This window comes from Dromiciops gliroides, chromosome 6 (genome assembly GCF_019393635.1).
Source record: "Dromiciops gliroides isolate mDroGli1 chromosome 6, mDroGli1.pri, whole genome shotgun sequence".
Lineage (NCBI taxonomy): Eukaryota > Metazoa > Chordata > Mammalia > Microbiotheria > Microbiotheriidae > Dromiciops > Dromiciops gliroides.
The window spans coordinates 264,369,730-264,387,588 of NC_057866.1; the positions used below are offsets into that span (position 1 = coordinate 264,369,730).

The 17,859-nt window shown below is 37.7% G+C and overlaps 1 protein-coding gene across 1 annotated transcript in view; it reads left to right on the forward strand.

The window, feature by feature from the left end:
* LOC122730456 (sulfotransferase family cytosolic 1B member 1-like) overlaps positions 1-13,255 on the forward strand; it is a 37,859-nt gene extending 24,604 nt beyond the window's left edge. Inside the window, exons 5-8 of the mRNA XM_043969583.1 lie at positions 9,302-9,428; positions 9,898-9,992; positions 11,416-11,596; positions 12,780-13,255. Of these exons, the coding sequence (XP_043825518.1) occupies positions 9,302-9,428; positions 9,898-9,992; positions 11,416-11,596; positions 12,780-12,892 (516 nt within the window). The 3' untranslated portion in view covers positions 12,893-13,255. The remainder of the gene's footprint in view (positions 1-9,301; positions 9,429-9,897; positions 9,993-11,415; positions 11,597-12,779) is intronic.
* The last annotated feature ends 4,604 nt before the right edge of the window (positions 13,256-17,859 follow it).

The window sequence follows — 17,859 nt, forward strand, 5'->3', positions numbered from 1 at the left end:
ATATATCATATATGTGTTTGTACATATATACACATGTGTACATACACAGTGCTTCGAGGCTCATGAAGCAGTTTACAAAAATTACCTCATTTGATCCTTACACAACAACACAGGGAGCTAGGTCCTGTACTTGTCCCCTTTTTCCAGATGAATAAACTGAGACAGACAGAGGATAATGGTCTCTGAGGCAGGAAATGAACTCAGGTCTCCCTGACTTCCAACATTCTCCCCACTGCTCCACCAGCTGTCTTTGTACCAATGGGTTTATACAGACACACATACACTTATATTTACACACATATGTGAAGTCTATACTCTCATTAATAGGAATCTAATATTACTGTATGGTAGATATCAACTAACCTTGTTAGACTGTCCCCACTAGGAATAAGATAATAACTTTAAAGCCTGAAATGTCTCAGAAATCATCTAGTCTCTGAAACTCATAGAAGTTAAGTGATTTTCTCTGTCACACAGTAACTAAGTAGCATAGGCAGGATTTGAGCCCAGGTTAACTTAGCAAAGTGCCCACGAGGGGCGCCATTGTGCAATGAGCAACAAGACGGGAGTGAGGAAGAATCATCTTCCTGAGTTCAAAGCTGGCCTCAGACACTTTCTAGCTGTGTGACCCTGGGCCAGTCACTTAAGCCTGTTTGCCTGCATTTCTTCATCTGTCAGATGATCTGGAGAAGGAGATAGCAAACCACTCCAGTATCTTTGCCAAGAAAACCCCAGATGGGGTCAAGACTTGGACATGATTGAAATCACTGACCTTCTGTTCTAAACCAGTAATCTTTCCCCTGCACCACACTACCCCCTAATGTTAATTCATCACTATTTTTCTGGAATGTTTACTGAGTTACAAAGCTGAAAACAAGCTAACTACAAAATGGATGTTTTCCTCAAAGACAGGTTTAGGGTATACAAATATCTTAGCATCCACCTTAATAACTTGGTGGCAACTTAAAATAGTCCATTGAAACAACCAACCAGTTTTATTTTAATTTGAAGGGGCAGCTAGGTGGCACAGAGCACTGGTTCTGGAGTCAAGAGGACTTGAGTTCATATCTCACCTAATATACTTACTAGCTGTGTGACCCTGGGCAAGTCACTTAAGCCCAATTACTTAAACATCCAAGGTCATCTCTAGTCATCCTGATGTATATCTTGTCACTGGACCGGGATGGCTCTGACTTTGCACAGCCCTCCCTCACTTAACTCCAATTCAATGCAAGTCACAATATCAGTTTGAACTCATGGTTCTCTTTGAGAATGAAAGACAAACAACAACAATTTTAATCTGAAGTGATAAAGTCTTCATAATCAACCCCTCCTTCAGAAAAAAAAATCTCCTATTTTAGGCACTGAGACGTTTGTTACAGCACAGCTTGAGTATTCCATTATCCACTTTTTTGATGGTGGAAAAAATTTTTATTTTGATTTCTCAAAGTTTTCTATTAAAATCCCAATTGGGGGGGGCGGAGCCAAGATGGCAGAGAGGAAGCAGCAAACTGCCTGAGTTCTCCTTCTGTTCCCTCAAAAAGAACATTTAATCAAGCCTCTGGACTGATTCTGAAACTACAGAACCTGCAAAGGGACAGAGAGACACAGTCCTCCAACCAGAGATAATTTAGAAGACTTCAGGAAAAAGTTGGTCTGACTCGGGCAAAAGGGAGGCTCAGCACAGGGCAGCAACCCAGCGCCGAGGGGGTCAGGGCAAGTCAGCAGGAGCTGCGGGCCACAGCCAATCAACTGAGGCTCCTGGAACCTGGTTCAAAAATCTGGTGGCCAAAAAGGACAGTGGAAAAACCTACCTGCACCGGCCAGGAGGGCGACGAACGGGTCAGGTGGGAACGGACGCCAGGAGCGGGTGCCTGGCTGGCCGAGTGCACCCAGACAGGAAGTACAGGGCGGGGGATCTCCACACACCATAAAGGCCTCAGAGTAAAAAGCTGGTCACACAGCACTTATACCCCTGCACAAGAAGCCCAAAACAGGGACTCTGGTGCCTTGAGAGCAGACCTCAACTTAAAAAATAAATAAATAAGCTTCAATAATGAGTAAGAAGCAAAAAAGAGCCCTCTCCATTGAGAGCTTCTGTATCAATAGGGAAGAAGCTAATGCAAACTCAGATGAGGACAATACCCTCAAATTGCCTACATGTGAAGCCTCACGAGGGAAGGTGAATTGGTCTCAGGAACAAAAAGCCTTCCTGGAGGAGCTCAAAAAGGATTTTAAAAATCAATTGAGGGGCAGCTAGGTGGCGCAGTGGATAAAGCACCGGTCCTGGAGTCAGGAGTACCTGAGTTCAAATCTGGCCTCCAACACTTAACACTTACTAGCTGTGTGGCCCTGGGCAAGTCACTTAACCCCAATTGCCTTACTAAAAAAAAAAAATCAATTGAGAGAGGTAGAAGAAAAAATGGGGAGAGAAATGAAAGCAAAACAAGAAAACTATGAAAAAAGAATCAGCAGCTTGGAAAAGGAAGCACAAAGATTGACTGGCCAAATGGAAAAAAAGGTGCATAATCTCATTGAAGAAAACAGTGCCTTAAAAAATTCACTTGGCCAAATGGAAAAAATGGTGCATAATCTTACTGAAGAAAACAATGCTTTAAAAATTAAAATTGGACAGTTGGAAGATAAGGAATCCATGAGACACCAGGAATCAGTCAAGCAAAATCAAAAGAATGAAAAAATAGAAGAAAACGTGAAATACCTCATTGGAAAGACAACTGATCTGGAAAACAGATCGAGGAGAGACAATTTGAGAACCATTGGACTGCCTGAAAGCCATGACCAGAAAAAGAATCTAGACACCACATTCTAGGAAATTATTAAGGAGAACTGCCCTGATATCACAGAATCAGAGGATGAAATCATCATTGAAAGAATCCACTGATCACATCTTGAAAGAGACCCCAAAAGGAAAACTCCAAGGAATACTGTAGCCAAATTCCAGAATTATCAGGTGAAGGAGAAAATACTCCAAGCAGCCAGAAAGAAGCAATTTAAATATCATGGAGCCACAGTCAGGATTGCTCAGGACCTGGCAGCTTCAACATTAAAGGACCGCAAGGCTTGGAATATGATATTCCGGAAGGCAAAGGAGCTTGGATTGCAGCCAAGAATCTATTACCCAGAAAAAATGTGCATTTTCTTTCAAGGGAAAAGATGGACATTTAATGACATTGGGGACTTTCAATTTTTTCTGGTGAAAAGACCAGAACTGAATAGAAAATTTGATCTCAACATACAAGACTCAAGAGAAGTTTAACAGAGGGGGAGAAAAAAAAAAGGTTACCCTATTAGGTTAAACTGTTTATATCCCTACTTGGGAAGATAATACTCAAAACTTGTAAGAACTGTAAATGTATTTGGGCAGAGAGAAGGACTTTACACAGAGGGTATAAATATAAATTGTCTTTGATGTCATGATACAAAAAAAAATTTTAAGGGGATAAAAAAGGAGTCTATGGGGAGGAGAGGACAGGGAAGGTGGAAGGGGATGAATTATATCATATGAAGAGGTGAAAAAAAAAAACCTATTACAATAGAGGGAAAGACAGGAGGGGTGAACATTGTTTCAACCCTATTCTCATTAGATTTGATTCAAAGAGGGAATAACATAAATGTTCATTGGGATAAAGAAACTTAACTCATTCTTTAGTGAATCAAAAGGGGAAGGGAAAGGGGGGACTGATAGAAGGGAGGACAAAAGCAAGGGAGAAAAGGGTAAAGAAAAGAGAGGGGGGGTGATAAAAAGGGAGGGCAGATTGGGGGAGGCAGGGGTAAGAAGTAAAATGTCGGTGAGGAGGAATAGGGTGAAAGAAGGGGGGAAAGTACAAAGGGGGTAAACAATGGAGGGGAATAGACAGTCAGTAATAATAACTGTGAATGTGAATGGGATGAACTCTGCTATAAAACGGAAGCGAAATGCAGAGTGGATTAAAAACCAGAATCCTACAATATGCTGTTTACAATAAACACATTTGAAGCAGAGAGATACACACAGAGTAAAGGTAAAAGGCTGGAGCAGAATATATTATGCATCAGCCATAGTGAAAAAAGTAGGGGTAGCAATCCTTATCTCAGACAAAGCAAAGGGAAAAATAGATCTCATGAAAAGAGATAAGGAAGGAAACTACATCTTGCTAAAAGGTACTATAGATAATGAAGTCATAACAATATTAAACATGTATGCACCAAGTGGTATAGCATCCAAGTTCTTAAAGGAGAAGTTAAACGAGTTACAAGAGGAATTAGACAGTAATACTATACTAGTGGGGGATCTGAATCTCCCCCTCTCAGAATTAGATAAATCTAGCCAAAAAATAAATAAGAAAGAAGTGAAAGAGGTGAATAGATTACTAGAAAAGTTAGATATGATAGATGTCTGGAGAAAATTGAATGGGGATATAAAGGAATATACCTTTTTCTCAGCAGTACATGGCACATTTTCAAAAATTGACCTTGTATTAGGGCACATAAACATCATAGTTAAATGTAGAAAGGCAGAAATAGTAAATGCATCCTTTTCAGATCATGATGCAATAAAAATTAAATGTAAGAAAGAGCCAGGGAAAAGTAGAATGAAAATCAATTGGAAACTAAATAATTTCATTCTAAAGAATGAATGGGGGGCAGCTAGGTGGCACAGTGGATAGAGTACCGACCTTGGATTCAGGAGTACCTGAGTTCAAATCCGACCTCAGACACTTAACACTTACTAGCTGTGTGATCCTGGGCAAGTCACTTAACCCCAAATTGCCTCACTAAAAAAAAAAAAAAAAAAAAAAAAAAAAAAAAAAAAAGAATGAATGGGCCAAACAAGAAATCATAGAAACAATCAATAACTATATCCAAGAAAATGACAATAATGAGACAACATACCAAAATCTATGGGATACAGCCAAAGCGGTGCTTAGGGGAAAATTTATAGCTCTAAATGCTTACATGAATAAAAAAGAGAAAGAGGAGATTAATGAACTGGGCATGCAACTTAAAAAGCTAGAAAAAAGAACAAATTAGAAATCCCCAATTAGATACTAAATTAGAGATCCTGAAAATCAAAGGAGAAATTAATAAGATTGAAAGCAAAAAAACTATAGAATTAATCAATAAAACTAAGAGCTGGTTTTATGAAAAAACCAATAAAATAAAATATTGGTTAATTTGATTAAAAAAAAGAAAGAAGAAAACAAAATTACCAGTATCAAAAACGAAAAAGGGGATGTTACCACCAATGAAGTGGAAATTAAAGCAATAATTAGGAATTATTTTGCCCAACTGTATGCCAATAAATTTGACAATCTAAATGAAATGGATGAATATTTACAAAAATACAAACTGCCCAGGTTAACTGAAGAGGAAATAAAATCCTTAAATAAACCCATATTAGAAAAAGAAATTGAACAAGCCATTAATGAACTCCCTAAGAAAAAATCCCCAGGGCCAGATGGGTTTACGGGTGAATTTTACCAAACATTTAAAGAACAATTAATTCCAATATTATACAAATTATTTGGAAAAATAGGTGAAGAAGGAGTTCTACCAAATTCATTTTATGACACAAATATGGTGGTGATACCAAAACCAGGCAAAGCAAAAACAGAGAAAGAAAATTATAGACCAATTTCCCTAATGAATATTGATGCTAAAATCTTAAATAAGATATTAGCAAGGAGATTACAGCAAGTGATCACCAGGATAATACACTATGACCAGGTGGGATTTATACCAAGAATGCAGGGCTGGTTCAACATTAGGAAAACTATTAACATAATCAACCACATCAATAAGAAAACCAACCAAAATCATATGATTATCTCAATAGATGCAGAGAAAGCTTTTGACAAAATATAGCACCCATTCCTAATAAAAACACTGGAGAGTTTAGGAATAGGGGGAGCTTTCCTTAAAATAATAAACAGTATCTACCTAAAGCCATCAGCAAGTATTATATGGAATGGAGATAAATTAGAGGCCTTCCCAATAAGATCAGGGGTGAAACCGGGATGTCCATTATCACCTCTATTATTTAATATTGTCCTAGAAATGTTAGCTTTAGCAATCAGAGAAGAGAAAGGAATTAAAGGAATTAGAATAGGCAAGGAGGAAACAAAACTATCACTCTTTGCAGATGATATGAAGGTATACTTAAGGAATCCTCGAGAATCAACTCAAAAATTACTTGAAACAATTAACAACTTTAGCAAAGTAGCAGGATATAAAATAAATCCACATAAATCATCAGCATTTCTATACATGACCAACAAAGTCCAGCAGCAAGAGATAGAAAGAGAAATTCCATTTAAAGTAACAATAGATAATATAAAATACTTGGGAGTCTACTTGCCAAGACAAACCCAGGAACTCTATGAACACAACTACCAAACACTCTTCACATAAATCAAATCAGATCTAAATAATTGGAAAGATATCAATTGCTCATGGACAGGCAGAGCTAATATAGTAAAAATGACAATACTGCCTAAATTAATTTACTTATTCAGTGCCATACCAATCAGACTACCTAAAAATTATTTTATAGAGCTAGAAAGAATAATAGCAAAATTCATCTGGAAAAACAAAAAATCAAGAATATCCAGGGAAATAATGAAAAAAATTCACAGGAAGGTGGGTTAGCAGTACCAAACCTGGAGCTTTACTATAAAGAGGCAGTCATCAAAACTATCTGGTACTGGCTAAAAAATAGAGTGGTAGATCAATGGAATAGGCTAGGCTCAGGAAATGCAGTAGTAAATGACACTAGTAATGTAGTGTTTGATAAACCCAAAGACTCCAGCTTCTGGGATAGGAACTCAGTATTTGACAAAAACTGCTGGGAAAACTGGAAGATAGTATGGCAGAAATTAGGCATAGACCAACATCTGACACCTTATACTAAAATAAGGTCAAAATGGATACATGATTTAGACATAAGAGGTGATACCAGAGGTAAATTAGGAGAGAAAGGAATAGTCTACCTATCAGATCTTTGGAAAGGAAAACAGTTTTTGACCAAACAAGAGATAGAGTATATTATAAAATGCAAAGTGGATGATTTTGATTACATTAAATTAAAAAATTTTTGTACAAACAGAAGCAATGCATCCAAAATTAGAAGGGAGGCAGAAAGCTGGGAAACAATTTTATGGCCAGTACTTCTGATAAAGGCCTCATCTCTAAAATATATAGGGAACTAAATCAAATTTATAAGAACCCAAGTCATTCCCCAATTGAGAAATGGTCAAAGGATATGAACAGGCAGTTTTCTGATGAAGAAACCAAAGCTATCTATTCCCATATGAAAAAATGCTCTAAATCTCTAATGATTAGAGAGATGCAAATTAAAACAACTCTGAGGTACCACCTGACACCTATCAGATTGGCTAAAATGACAAAAAAGGAAAATACTAAATGTTGGAGAAGCTGTGGGAAAATTGGAACACTAATGCATTGTTGGTGGAGCTGTGAACTGATCCAACCATTCTGGAGAGCAATTTGGAATTATGCCCAAGGGGCGATAAAGCTGTGCATACCCTTTGACCCAGCAATACCAATTTTGGGTCTTTTTCCCAAAGAAATCATGGAAGGGGGAAAGGGACCCACATGTACAAAAATATTTATAGCTGCTCTTTACGTGGTGGCAAAGAATTGGAAGTTGAGGGGGTGCCCATCAATTGGGGAATGGCTGGACAAATTGTGGTATATGAATACAATGGAATACTATTGTGCTATAAGAAACGATGAGCAGGAGGAGTTCAGAGAAACCTGGAGGGTCTTACGTGAGCTGATGATGAGTGAGATGAGCAGAACTAGAAGAACATTGTACACGGTAACATCAACATTGAGTGTTGATCTACTGTGATGGACTATATTCTTCTCACCAATGCAATGGCACAGAAGAGTTCCAGGGAACTCGTGATGGAAGAGGATCTCCAAATCCAGGAAAAAAAAAAAAGAACTGTGGAGTATAGATGCTAAATGAACCATACTATTTCTTTTGTTTTTGATGCTGTTGTTTTTTTTTTCTATTTTGAGGTTTTCCATCATTGCTCTGATTTTTTTCTCTTATAACTTGACTAATGCAGAAATAGGATTAATGTTATTATGTGTGTGTGTATATATATATATATATATATATATAACCTATATCAGATTACCTGCTGTCTAGGGGACGGGGGAGGGGGGGAGGGGGGAGAAAAATCTGAAATTGTAAAGCTTGTATAAACAAAGGTTGAGAACTAAAAAAAAAAAAATCCCAATTTAATGTTTTTTGTGGTGTAGATATGTGGACTAAGTGCCAAGAGATAGGGCTCCTCTTCTAACCAAGATTCTCAGGCTCTGGACTCATAATAACAGTGACTTGCATTGACATAGTACCTAAAGACTTCAAAACACTATACAAATAATATCGCATTTTGTCCCAACAACAATCCTGGTGTGTAGACAAAGGGACTTGTCTAGAGTCACACAATTAGCAAGTATCTGAGGTCAAGTTTGAACCTAGGTGTTCCTGACTCCAAGTCCACTGCTCTAACCACTGCTCCACCTGGCTGCCTCATATAGACTAAGCCCATCCAGGAAAGGAATGAGATTAGACTTGTCTCATGCTCTCAGGCTCATTCTGCCCTTAACTCCAAGTAGAAAATTTCTGATGGCTCATGCTTAGAGTCTCTGAAATATTAACAATATCTCTTCTAGAAAAATATCTACCCTATAAAACATATCAGATATTTATTTATTTATTTATTTCCTTCAGCACAAAAGAAATGTTTAAAATACAAAAGACTCAGGAAGCCACACTGACAGATACTTATAACATGAAGCTCTTCTCACACTTTCCTGAAAGAGAAAATTCCACAGAAAACTGTAGGACCTCTGATCAGGAATTCCAACTTCACATCAGTCAACAAGCATGTACTAACTTTGAGCTGGATGCCAGGCCCCCTGCTGAGTCTGGCAAATACAAATACAAGCAGAAGTTAAAACAGTCCCTGTCATTATGGAGTTTCCATTCTAATGGGAGAAGACAACATAAAAAGGGCTGAAAAAGAGGTGGGGGAAAGACGAAGGAGGCTGGGGTTGGGACATTATAAAGAAAGTGAAAGAAGGGAAAGGAACCACACTAATTAAGTGCCTACTGTGTGTCCTTGCCCTACCCTGAAAACCACAGATTTTGATCTTTCCCTTTCCCATTCACAAAGTTTGGGTAGTTTTAGCCATAGGTTAAGATGGGGAAGTCCTCAGCACTCTAGGTCCTGTAACATCTATTTCCTCTGCTGCTGGCCTGCAGGTCATCTATGTGGCTAGGAATGCCAAGGATGTGGTAGTCTCCTATTACAATTTTGACAAAATGAACAAGTTCAACCCTGAGCCAGGCACCTTTCCTGAGTTCCTGGAGAAATTCATGTCTGGGAATGGTAGGTTAATCAATTAAGACAAATTTACTGGGATGAGAGTCACAAAGGATACTGATGGCAAAAGGACCTTCCTTATAGATCAGAAAGTGATCAGTAAAGACTGTGTTGATCACTGTGATCATAACTCTTTTCCTCCTCTTAAATTTATCTACTTTTTCCTCCCCTTGATGGGCTTTCTACATCTTCCCATGTTCTTTCTTTTTTCTTTATGTTCTTCCACTAATCCTGTAACCAATAGTTCTGTGCACTTCTCAGTTTCACAATCACACAATCATAAACAATTTGTTTGGGGGAGTGGGGAGAGAAAGGTCTTTTTTATTCCTTTTATACTTTCACAACCAGAGTTGAAGCTGACTACTGGTATACTTCATGGGATGTCTAGAGAGCCCAACCCAGTGTACGAACATGTCTAGCCCGAAATGTTTCTAATGCATTTCTCCTCTTCGTTTTATTTTGTTTTCTAATTTAGTGCCCTATGGCTCCTGGTATGAACACGTCACAAGCTGGTGGGAGAAGAAGAAAGATCACCCTATACTCTATCTGTTCTATGAGGACATAAAAGAGGTGGAGATGACACTGATATCTTTCAGCTCCTCCTTTTCATACCAGGCAGATGGGAGATTGATTCCATCTAGACTGAAATAGGCAAATTGCTGACCAAGGGCTTCCATACAAGAGGCCCATCCTAACCTTCTGCCTTTGATACAAACATCTACTGAATGAGTAATTTTCCACCTTTTTGTAGTTTTGAAGATTAGGTGTGCATAACCATAACTCTTAAAAGGTTCAGCTACAATGGATTAGGTACCAATGATGTTGTGATAATCTCACAGAAGCATTTTGGATTCTAATTCTTCAGATGGACTTCTTTTTAGTCCAAGGATTTGGTTTCCTATCCCAACTCTGATGTTTATTACTGGGGTGACTTTGGGTATGTTAATGTCTATCTCAAATTTCTAGTAAACTAAATCAACTCTATACTGTCTTCCTGGGAATATATAGCTCATGATTTCATTCATGGAATCATAGATTAAGATCTGGAAGGGAAATTAGTGTACCTCAGGTTCAAAATCTTCCTTATATAAATGAGCAGACTGAGGCCTGGAGAGACTGAGTTACCAAAGGTCATCTAACTAGCAAAAGACCAAGGCCTCCCAAGGCATCTGGGCACTTCTCCAGTCATCTTGATCTATGTCTTGCCACTGGACCCCAATGACTCTGGAGGAGAGAGGGGGGCTGATGACTCTGCACAGCCCTGCCTCACTTAAATACAATTAATTGGCAAGTCAAGACATCACCCTGCCGATGCCATTGGTCCCCTTGAAGAAGGAAGGACCAACAAAAACAACAAAACAAAACGTGTGAGAGTTGAGATTTAAGCCCAAGTCTTCCTCACTTCGGGTCCAGCTCTTTATCCACTGAATCACTATGGGAGTATCAAGCTTTCTCCCACTTCTGGCTGGCTCACTAAAATAGTAAGGGTAGAGGAAAATGAGGAACCTTATTTTTTATGGAAGGCAGAAGAATTGAAATCAGAGTGCTTTCCTTTTCCAAAAGGAGTACTCACCATAGACCAAGTGAGAATGTTAAGGGATTGTCTCCAACTTTAAAAAATCCAAAGCACATTTATTAAATTTTTTAATTAAATTTCTTCTAAAATTGTAAATAATTTTAATAAATTGAATGTTTTCTCCTTTTCACTATAAATTTTGTGGCCCAGCTGAGATTTAAAAATTAAATTAAAGGTATCAAGAAGACCATGAAGCTTTAAAAGGATTATTGAATCTTACTATGCGAATCTACATGACTTAGAATCAAATGCACTGACAAATAATTATATTGGTGATCAAATAAAAGCACATTTGGAAGGGGGAGTTAAAATTTTAAAAACCACAGAACCTTTCTTTAACTGGTTTAAAATTAATTCATCCTTCTACTAAGGACCTTCATTTTTCTTACCTCTCAAGGTGTCTTTCTCCATCCATAGCACCCAAAGAGAGAAATTCGGAAGGTGATGCAATTCCTAGGGAAGCAATTGGATGAAGAGACCTTGGACAGAATTGTTCAACGAACCTCCTTTGAAACAATGAAAAACAATATTTGGGTGAATTACAAGTCATATCCAAGTACCTTTTTTGATCATGATATCTCTTCTTTCATGCGCAAGGGTGAATATCTCCATTTTTAGCTTTTTTTGATTCAAACCTATGATTTTATTACTGTTGGGAACCCCCCAGTACGGAAAGACCCTCTACCAATACCATTGAATGTTTCACTGAATCATCACTGATAGGCAAAAAGAGTTGTCTGGGACACTAAGACATTAAATACCTTGTCCATGGTCACACAACTATTCCTGATCTCAAAGTGACCTTCGATGCTCCACAGAAGCTACCTCTCCAAATAGCACCATAAGTTTCAAAGTGCAAATCTAAACACTGGATTGAGAAGAGAAACTAAAGGTCCTCTAGTCTAATCCCCTCATTCTATGCATGTAGAAACTAAGTTCCAAGTGTATTAAAATTGTTATTATTATTATTATTATTATTATTATTATTATTATTATTATTATGGGGCAATGAGGGTTAAGTGACTTGCCCAGGGTCACACAGCTTATATGTGTCACTTGTCTGAGGCTGGATTTGAACTTAGGTCCTCCTGAAATCAAGGCTAGTGCTTTATCCACTGTGCCACCTAGCTGTCTCCTGGTCCAAGAGAATTAAATCAAAAATCACACATAAGCAAGAGAACTAGAATTATTATTATTACTATAATTGTTGTTACTATATAGTGCTTTAAAACTGGCAAAGCAGGGCAGCTAGATGGCACAGTAGATAGAGCACCAGCCCTGGAGTCAGGAGGTCCTGAGTTCAAATCTGGCCTCAGACACTTAACACTTACTATGTGACCCTAGGCAAGTCACTTAACCCCAATTGCCTCACTTAAAAAAAAAAAAAGAAAAGAAAAAAAACTGGCAAAGCATTTTATCATCCTGGGAGCCATTTCAGAGTTAAGGAAACAGAGGTACAAAGAACTTACTAATTTGCCCAGGATCACTGAACTAGAGTCTGAGAACAAACTTTAACTCAGATCTTATCCTGTTTCCATGTACAGTGCTCTATCCTCTACACCACCTAGCTCAATCTGTTTGAACTTCATTTCCTCACATTTCACCCTGGGAAGAGATGGCATGGCTTTCTGCCTCTAGTCATAATGATTGGCAGAATTCATTGTCAACATGTATTATGATATTATTTGGTTCCTCCAACTATTATTGACCCCCCCCTCCTCCTCCATGCCCTCAAAAATAGGTCGATATTTTCACCCACATTTTTTCTCTTTGATCTTCAGGGATTGCTGGTGACTGGAAAAACTACTTCACTGTGGCCGAAAATGAGAAATTTGATGCAGATTATGAGAAAAAGATGAGGGGAACAACTCTGAAGTTCCGTAGTGAAATCTGAAGAAATTGGGGGTTTTCTGCATTAAACAGATTTGTTGCAATTTCATTTCCACAAATCTCTCTAATGAAAACAGATTTTTCTTAATCTGGAAAATAAAAACAACTACCTAGATAGTTCAAATAAAAGTAATTGCATGGAAAAACAGAGCCAAAAATTGGGGCATTTGCAAAGAAAACCAGCTCCTGTCTAACTTCTGACCAAGAGTTTTCTTTTTTTGGTCAATTTAATGTAATTTTTTTCAATTCACACAAATCTATTTTCTCTCTATCCCATCTTGCTTTCCCCACTTCATATGAGAGGAGGGAAACCCTTAAAATAAATATACATAACCAAGCAAAATAAATTTACTACATGACCAAGTCACTCTGCACCTGAAGTCCATTGCCTCTCTCTCAGTAGGTAGGTAGGACATTTCATCATCAGGAATGAAGGCTGACCATTGTGTTGATCACAGTTTTTCAATGACCCATGTGATTCTGCCTCTGTTCTCACCCCAAATAAATTCCTCTGGTCAAGGTTGGGTCCAAAGCCAAAAACACCACTTTTTGATAAGTCTATGAAATTGCTCCCTCACCCACCCTTTGAACTGGCTTCATATTGCATAGGTACTTCATCTGTGATAGGGAGAGTGTATATCCACATGGATCTGATTCTGTATCAGGATGGCAGTGCCAAGGAAAAGCAAATGACTTCAGACTGTAGTGCAAACAATTGCTCTCTCATCCTGACATTCTTTTGCTCCCATTAAAGAACAACTAAAGAGACATGATACCTCCTAAGTCAATCCCCTCATGCCATTATAATTGTGTGGCCTCCAAGATAAATCTCATTTTTGTTCATTTAGTCTAATTCAGATGCTTTTCTCTTATTCTCTTTAGAGCTATTTCTAAGGACTCTTATGTTACCAAGTATAACTTTATTTTCTGCAATGGTGAAGAAGGTTGTTTTTTTTTTATCTTTTCAGATCTTTTATATTTTTTTTCTGTTTATTGCCCTTTGATTTTGATCTTTAAGTGGTCTCAGGAGAACTTTACTTAACTGGGTCTCTTGCCAAGGTTTCTTTACATGAGTTTCATACTCTACTGCTTCCATTTGATGACATATTATTCCTGTTTGATAGGTTGCACAATCCATCCCTACTAAGACTTTACAAACTAGTTTACATTCTAAAGTGGTGTTGCATTTGGCTACTTGGCAAATAAGTCAATTGCTCAATGATGAATGCATTTTTAATTCATTTTTTCCTACTCATACCAGACATTTGTTTACATTGATAACTTCTGCTTGAAATTATTATGTTTTATAACTATGGTAACTTCTCCCTTCTTTGGTTCTGTTGCACTGTGCATTAAGGGACAAGTAAGTTTTATAAAATTGTACTGACATGTTAATAAATACTCCAAATCTAACATTCACACCTCCTTCTCTTATGAACTCAGGATTCATATTTACCTTATAGGTACATGAAGAATTTCCCAAAGAGCTTCCTAATTATTCTTCCATCCTCCTTATCTCATGGCTTTGCAAAGAAACTGGCATGGAGAAGGGAATGATCAGTAATAAGATGTGAAAACCATTATCAAATACAGAGCACTCTTTATCTTGGGTCTCAGGCAGGCAAGATGCACATGTGTTGATGCCTTTCTTTGTCCTGCTATTTCATTCAATCAAGCCCCCACAAGCCTTCCAAGGCCACACATCCCAGATTCCAGGGGAACAAGGAAAAAAGGTTGGTATAATCAGGTTGCCATGGCACCCCCTGGCTTCTGTTCATAGATCTAGGCTTCAAGAATATTAATTTTGTTTGATGAATTTTAGAGACCATGGAAGTAGTGAAGGAACCAAGTCAAGGGTCCTCCGGATCCCTGATGAAAGATCTGAGGTCAATCTTTAATGCTCTGACTCCCTTCTGAGGGTCCAAAATGGCAGCCAACCTAATCCCTAATCTTTGCACCTGAAATGTTTAAATACCAAGTCAGGGTAGCAGATTTAAGGAGTTCTTTATCATGTAAGAGGGCCACTTCAGGGGCAATTTTTTAAAAACCTCAAACCCATTTTTCATTCCCTTGGTGAAACATTACACTAATCCCAAGAAAAAAAATAAGGAACATGGGGAAGGAGGAAATGAATAAAGAGAGAAGGAAGAGAAGAAAGGGAAGGCAGACCCATATGCACCCATATCCAAAAAGGGAATTCATGCTTTGGGGGAACTGTCCCCCCGCCCCACCCCCAGTTCCTATGCTTCCTTCATCCAGCAACAAAATGAGGCCAAAATTCATCATCTATAATGCTAAACACTAAGAGGTATGAAGCCCGCACCCCACCCCCACCTCCATCAAAATTGTTGCAGTAAGAATTAAGCAGAACAATTGAATTTTAAGTCATTTATGTGTTTTGAAACATATGCCATTGTGGTAGGAGCAACATTACCTGTGTAGGCTAAGCTACATTTTCTCTAAAAAGCAAAGAAATCATCCTTAAGAATTAATTGGACACTTAACTAGCTGTGTGACCCTGGGCAAGTCACTTAGCCCCCATTTCCCTGAAAAAAAAAAACAACAAAAAAAGAATTAATTGGGCATATTTAAGGATTTTGTTTCCTCTTCAGTTAACCTGTGCAGTTTGTATTTTTGTAAATATTTCTCCATTTCATTTAGATTGTTAAATTTATTGGCATATAGTTGGGCAAAAGAGTTCCTAATTTTTGCTTTAATTTCCACTTCATTGGTGGTAACATCACCCTTTTCATTTTTGTTACTGGTAATTTGGTTTTCTTATTTCTTTTTTTAATCAAATTAACCAATATTTTATCTATTTTGTTGGTTTTTTTCATAAAACCAGCTCTTAGTTTTATTAATTCTATAGTTTCCTTGCTTTCAATTTTATTAATTTCTCCTTTAAGTTTCAGGATTTCTAGTTTAGTATCTAATTGGGGATTTCTAATTTGTTCTTTTTCTAGCTTTTTAAGTTGCATGCCCAATTCATTGATCTCCTCTTTCTCTTTTTTATACATGTAAGCAGTTAGAACTATAAATTTTCCCCTAAGCACAGCATAGATTCTGGTATGTTGTCTCATTATTGTCATTTTCTTGAATAAAGTTATTGATTGTTTCTATGATTTGTTGTTTGACCCATTCATTCTTTAGAATGAAATTATTTAGTTTCCAATTGATTTTCCATGGCTCTTTCTTACATGTAATTTTTATTGCATCATGATCTGAGAAGGATGCATTTACTATTTCTGCCTTTCTACATTTGACTATGATGTTTTTGTGCCCTAATACATGGTCAATTTTTGAAAATGTGCCATGTACTGTTGAGAAAAATGTATATTCCTTTCTATCCCCATTCAATTTTCTCCAGACATCTATCATCTCTAACTTTTCTAGTATTCTATTCACCTTTTTCACTTCTTTCTTATTTATTTTGTGGCTAGATTTATCTACTTCTGAGAGGGAAAGATTCAGATCCCCCACTAGTATAGTATTACTGTCTATTTCCTCTTGTAACTCATTTAACTTCTCCTCTAAGAATTTGGATGCTATGCCACTTGGTGCATGCATGCTTAATATTGATATTACTTCGTTATCTATAGTACCTTTTAGCAAGATGTAGTTTCCTTCCTTATCTCTTTTCATGAGATCTATTTTTCCCTTTGCTTTGTCTGAGATAAGGATTGCTACCCCTACTTTTTTCACTATGGCTGATGCATAATATATTCTGCTCCAGCCTTTTACCCTTACTCTGTGTGTATCTCTCTGCTTCAAATGTGTTTATTGTAAACAGCATATTGTAGGATTCTGGTTTTTAATTCACTCTGCAATTCAATTCCGTTTTATGGGAGAGGTCATCCCATTCACATTCACAGTTTAAATTATTAACTATTTTTTTCCCTCCATCTTCTTTCCCCTATTCCACTTGACCGGTGTTTTGCTTCTGACCACTGACTCCCTCAATCTGCCCTCCCTTTTATCAGCTGCCCTTCTTTTTCTTGCCCCTTTTTCCCCCCACTTGTGCCCTCACTTCTATCAATATCACCCTTTTTTCCCTTCCCCTTTTGTTTCCTTACAGAGTAAGCTAAGTTTCTTTATACAAATGGGAGTGTATTTTATACCCTCCCTGAACCAAGTCTGATGAGAGTAAAGTTGCAACAATGCCCACCCCTCCCTTCTTTCCCTCTGTTGTAATGGGTTCTTTTTGTGCCTCTTCCTATGATATAATTAACCCCATTCCACCTCTCCCTTCCTCTCCTTCCCCTAGTCTTCTTTTATTCTGTCCCTTAAGTTTCTTTATATTATCACATCAAAGTTGATTTAATTACAATACCTTTACAGAGATACAGATCTCAAGAGTTAAAAGTATTATCCTCCCTTATATGGACTCAAGCAGTTTAACATCATTGAACAACCCTTTTCTCCCCCTTGTTTACCTCTTTATGTTTCTCTAGAGTCTTGTATTTGGAGATTAAATTTTCTGTTCATTTCTGGTCTTTTTCTCAGGAAGCCTTGGAAGTTCCCTAGTTCACTGAATGTCCATCTTTTCCTCTGAAAGAGAACGATCAGTTTTGCTGGGTAGTTGATCCTGGGTTATAATTGAAGCTCCTTTGCCTTCCTGTATATCACATTCCAAGCCCTGGGATCCTTTAATGTTGAAGCTGCCAGGTCCTGAGCAATCCTGACTGTGGCTCCATGGTATTTAAATGGTTTCTTTCTGGCTGCTTGGAGTATTTTCTCCTTCACCTGATAATTCTGGATTTTGGCTACTATATTTCTTGAAGTGTTCCTTTTGGGGTATCTTTCAGGAGGTGTTCAGTAGAATCTTTCAATGATAATTTTATCCTCTGATTCTACAATTTCAGGGCAGTTCTCCATAATAATTTCCTGGAGTATAGTGTCTAGACTCTTTTCTTGATCATGGCTTTCAAGCAGACCAATAATTCTCAGATTATCTCTCCTGGACCTATTTTC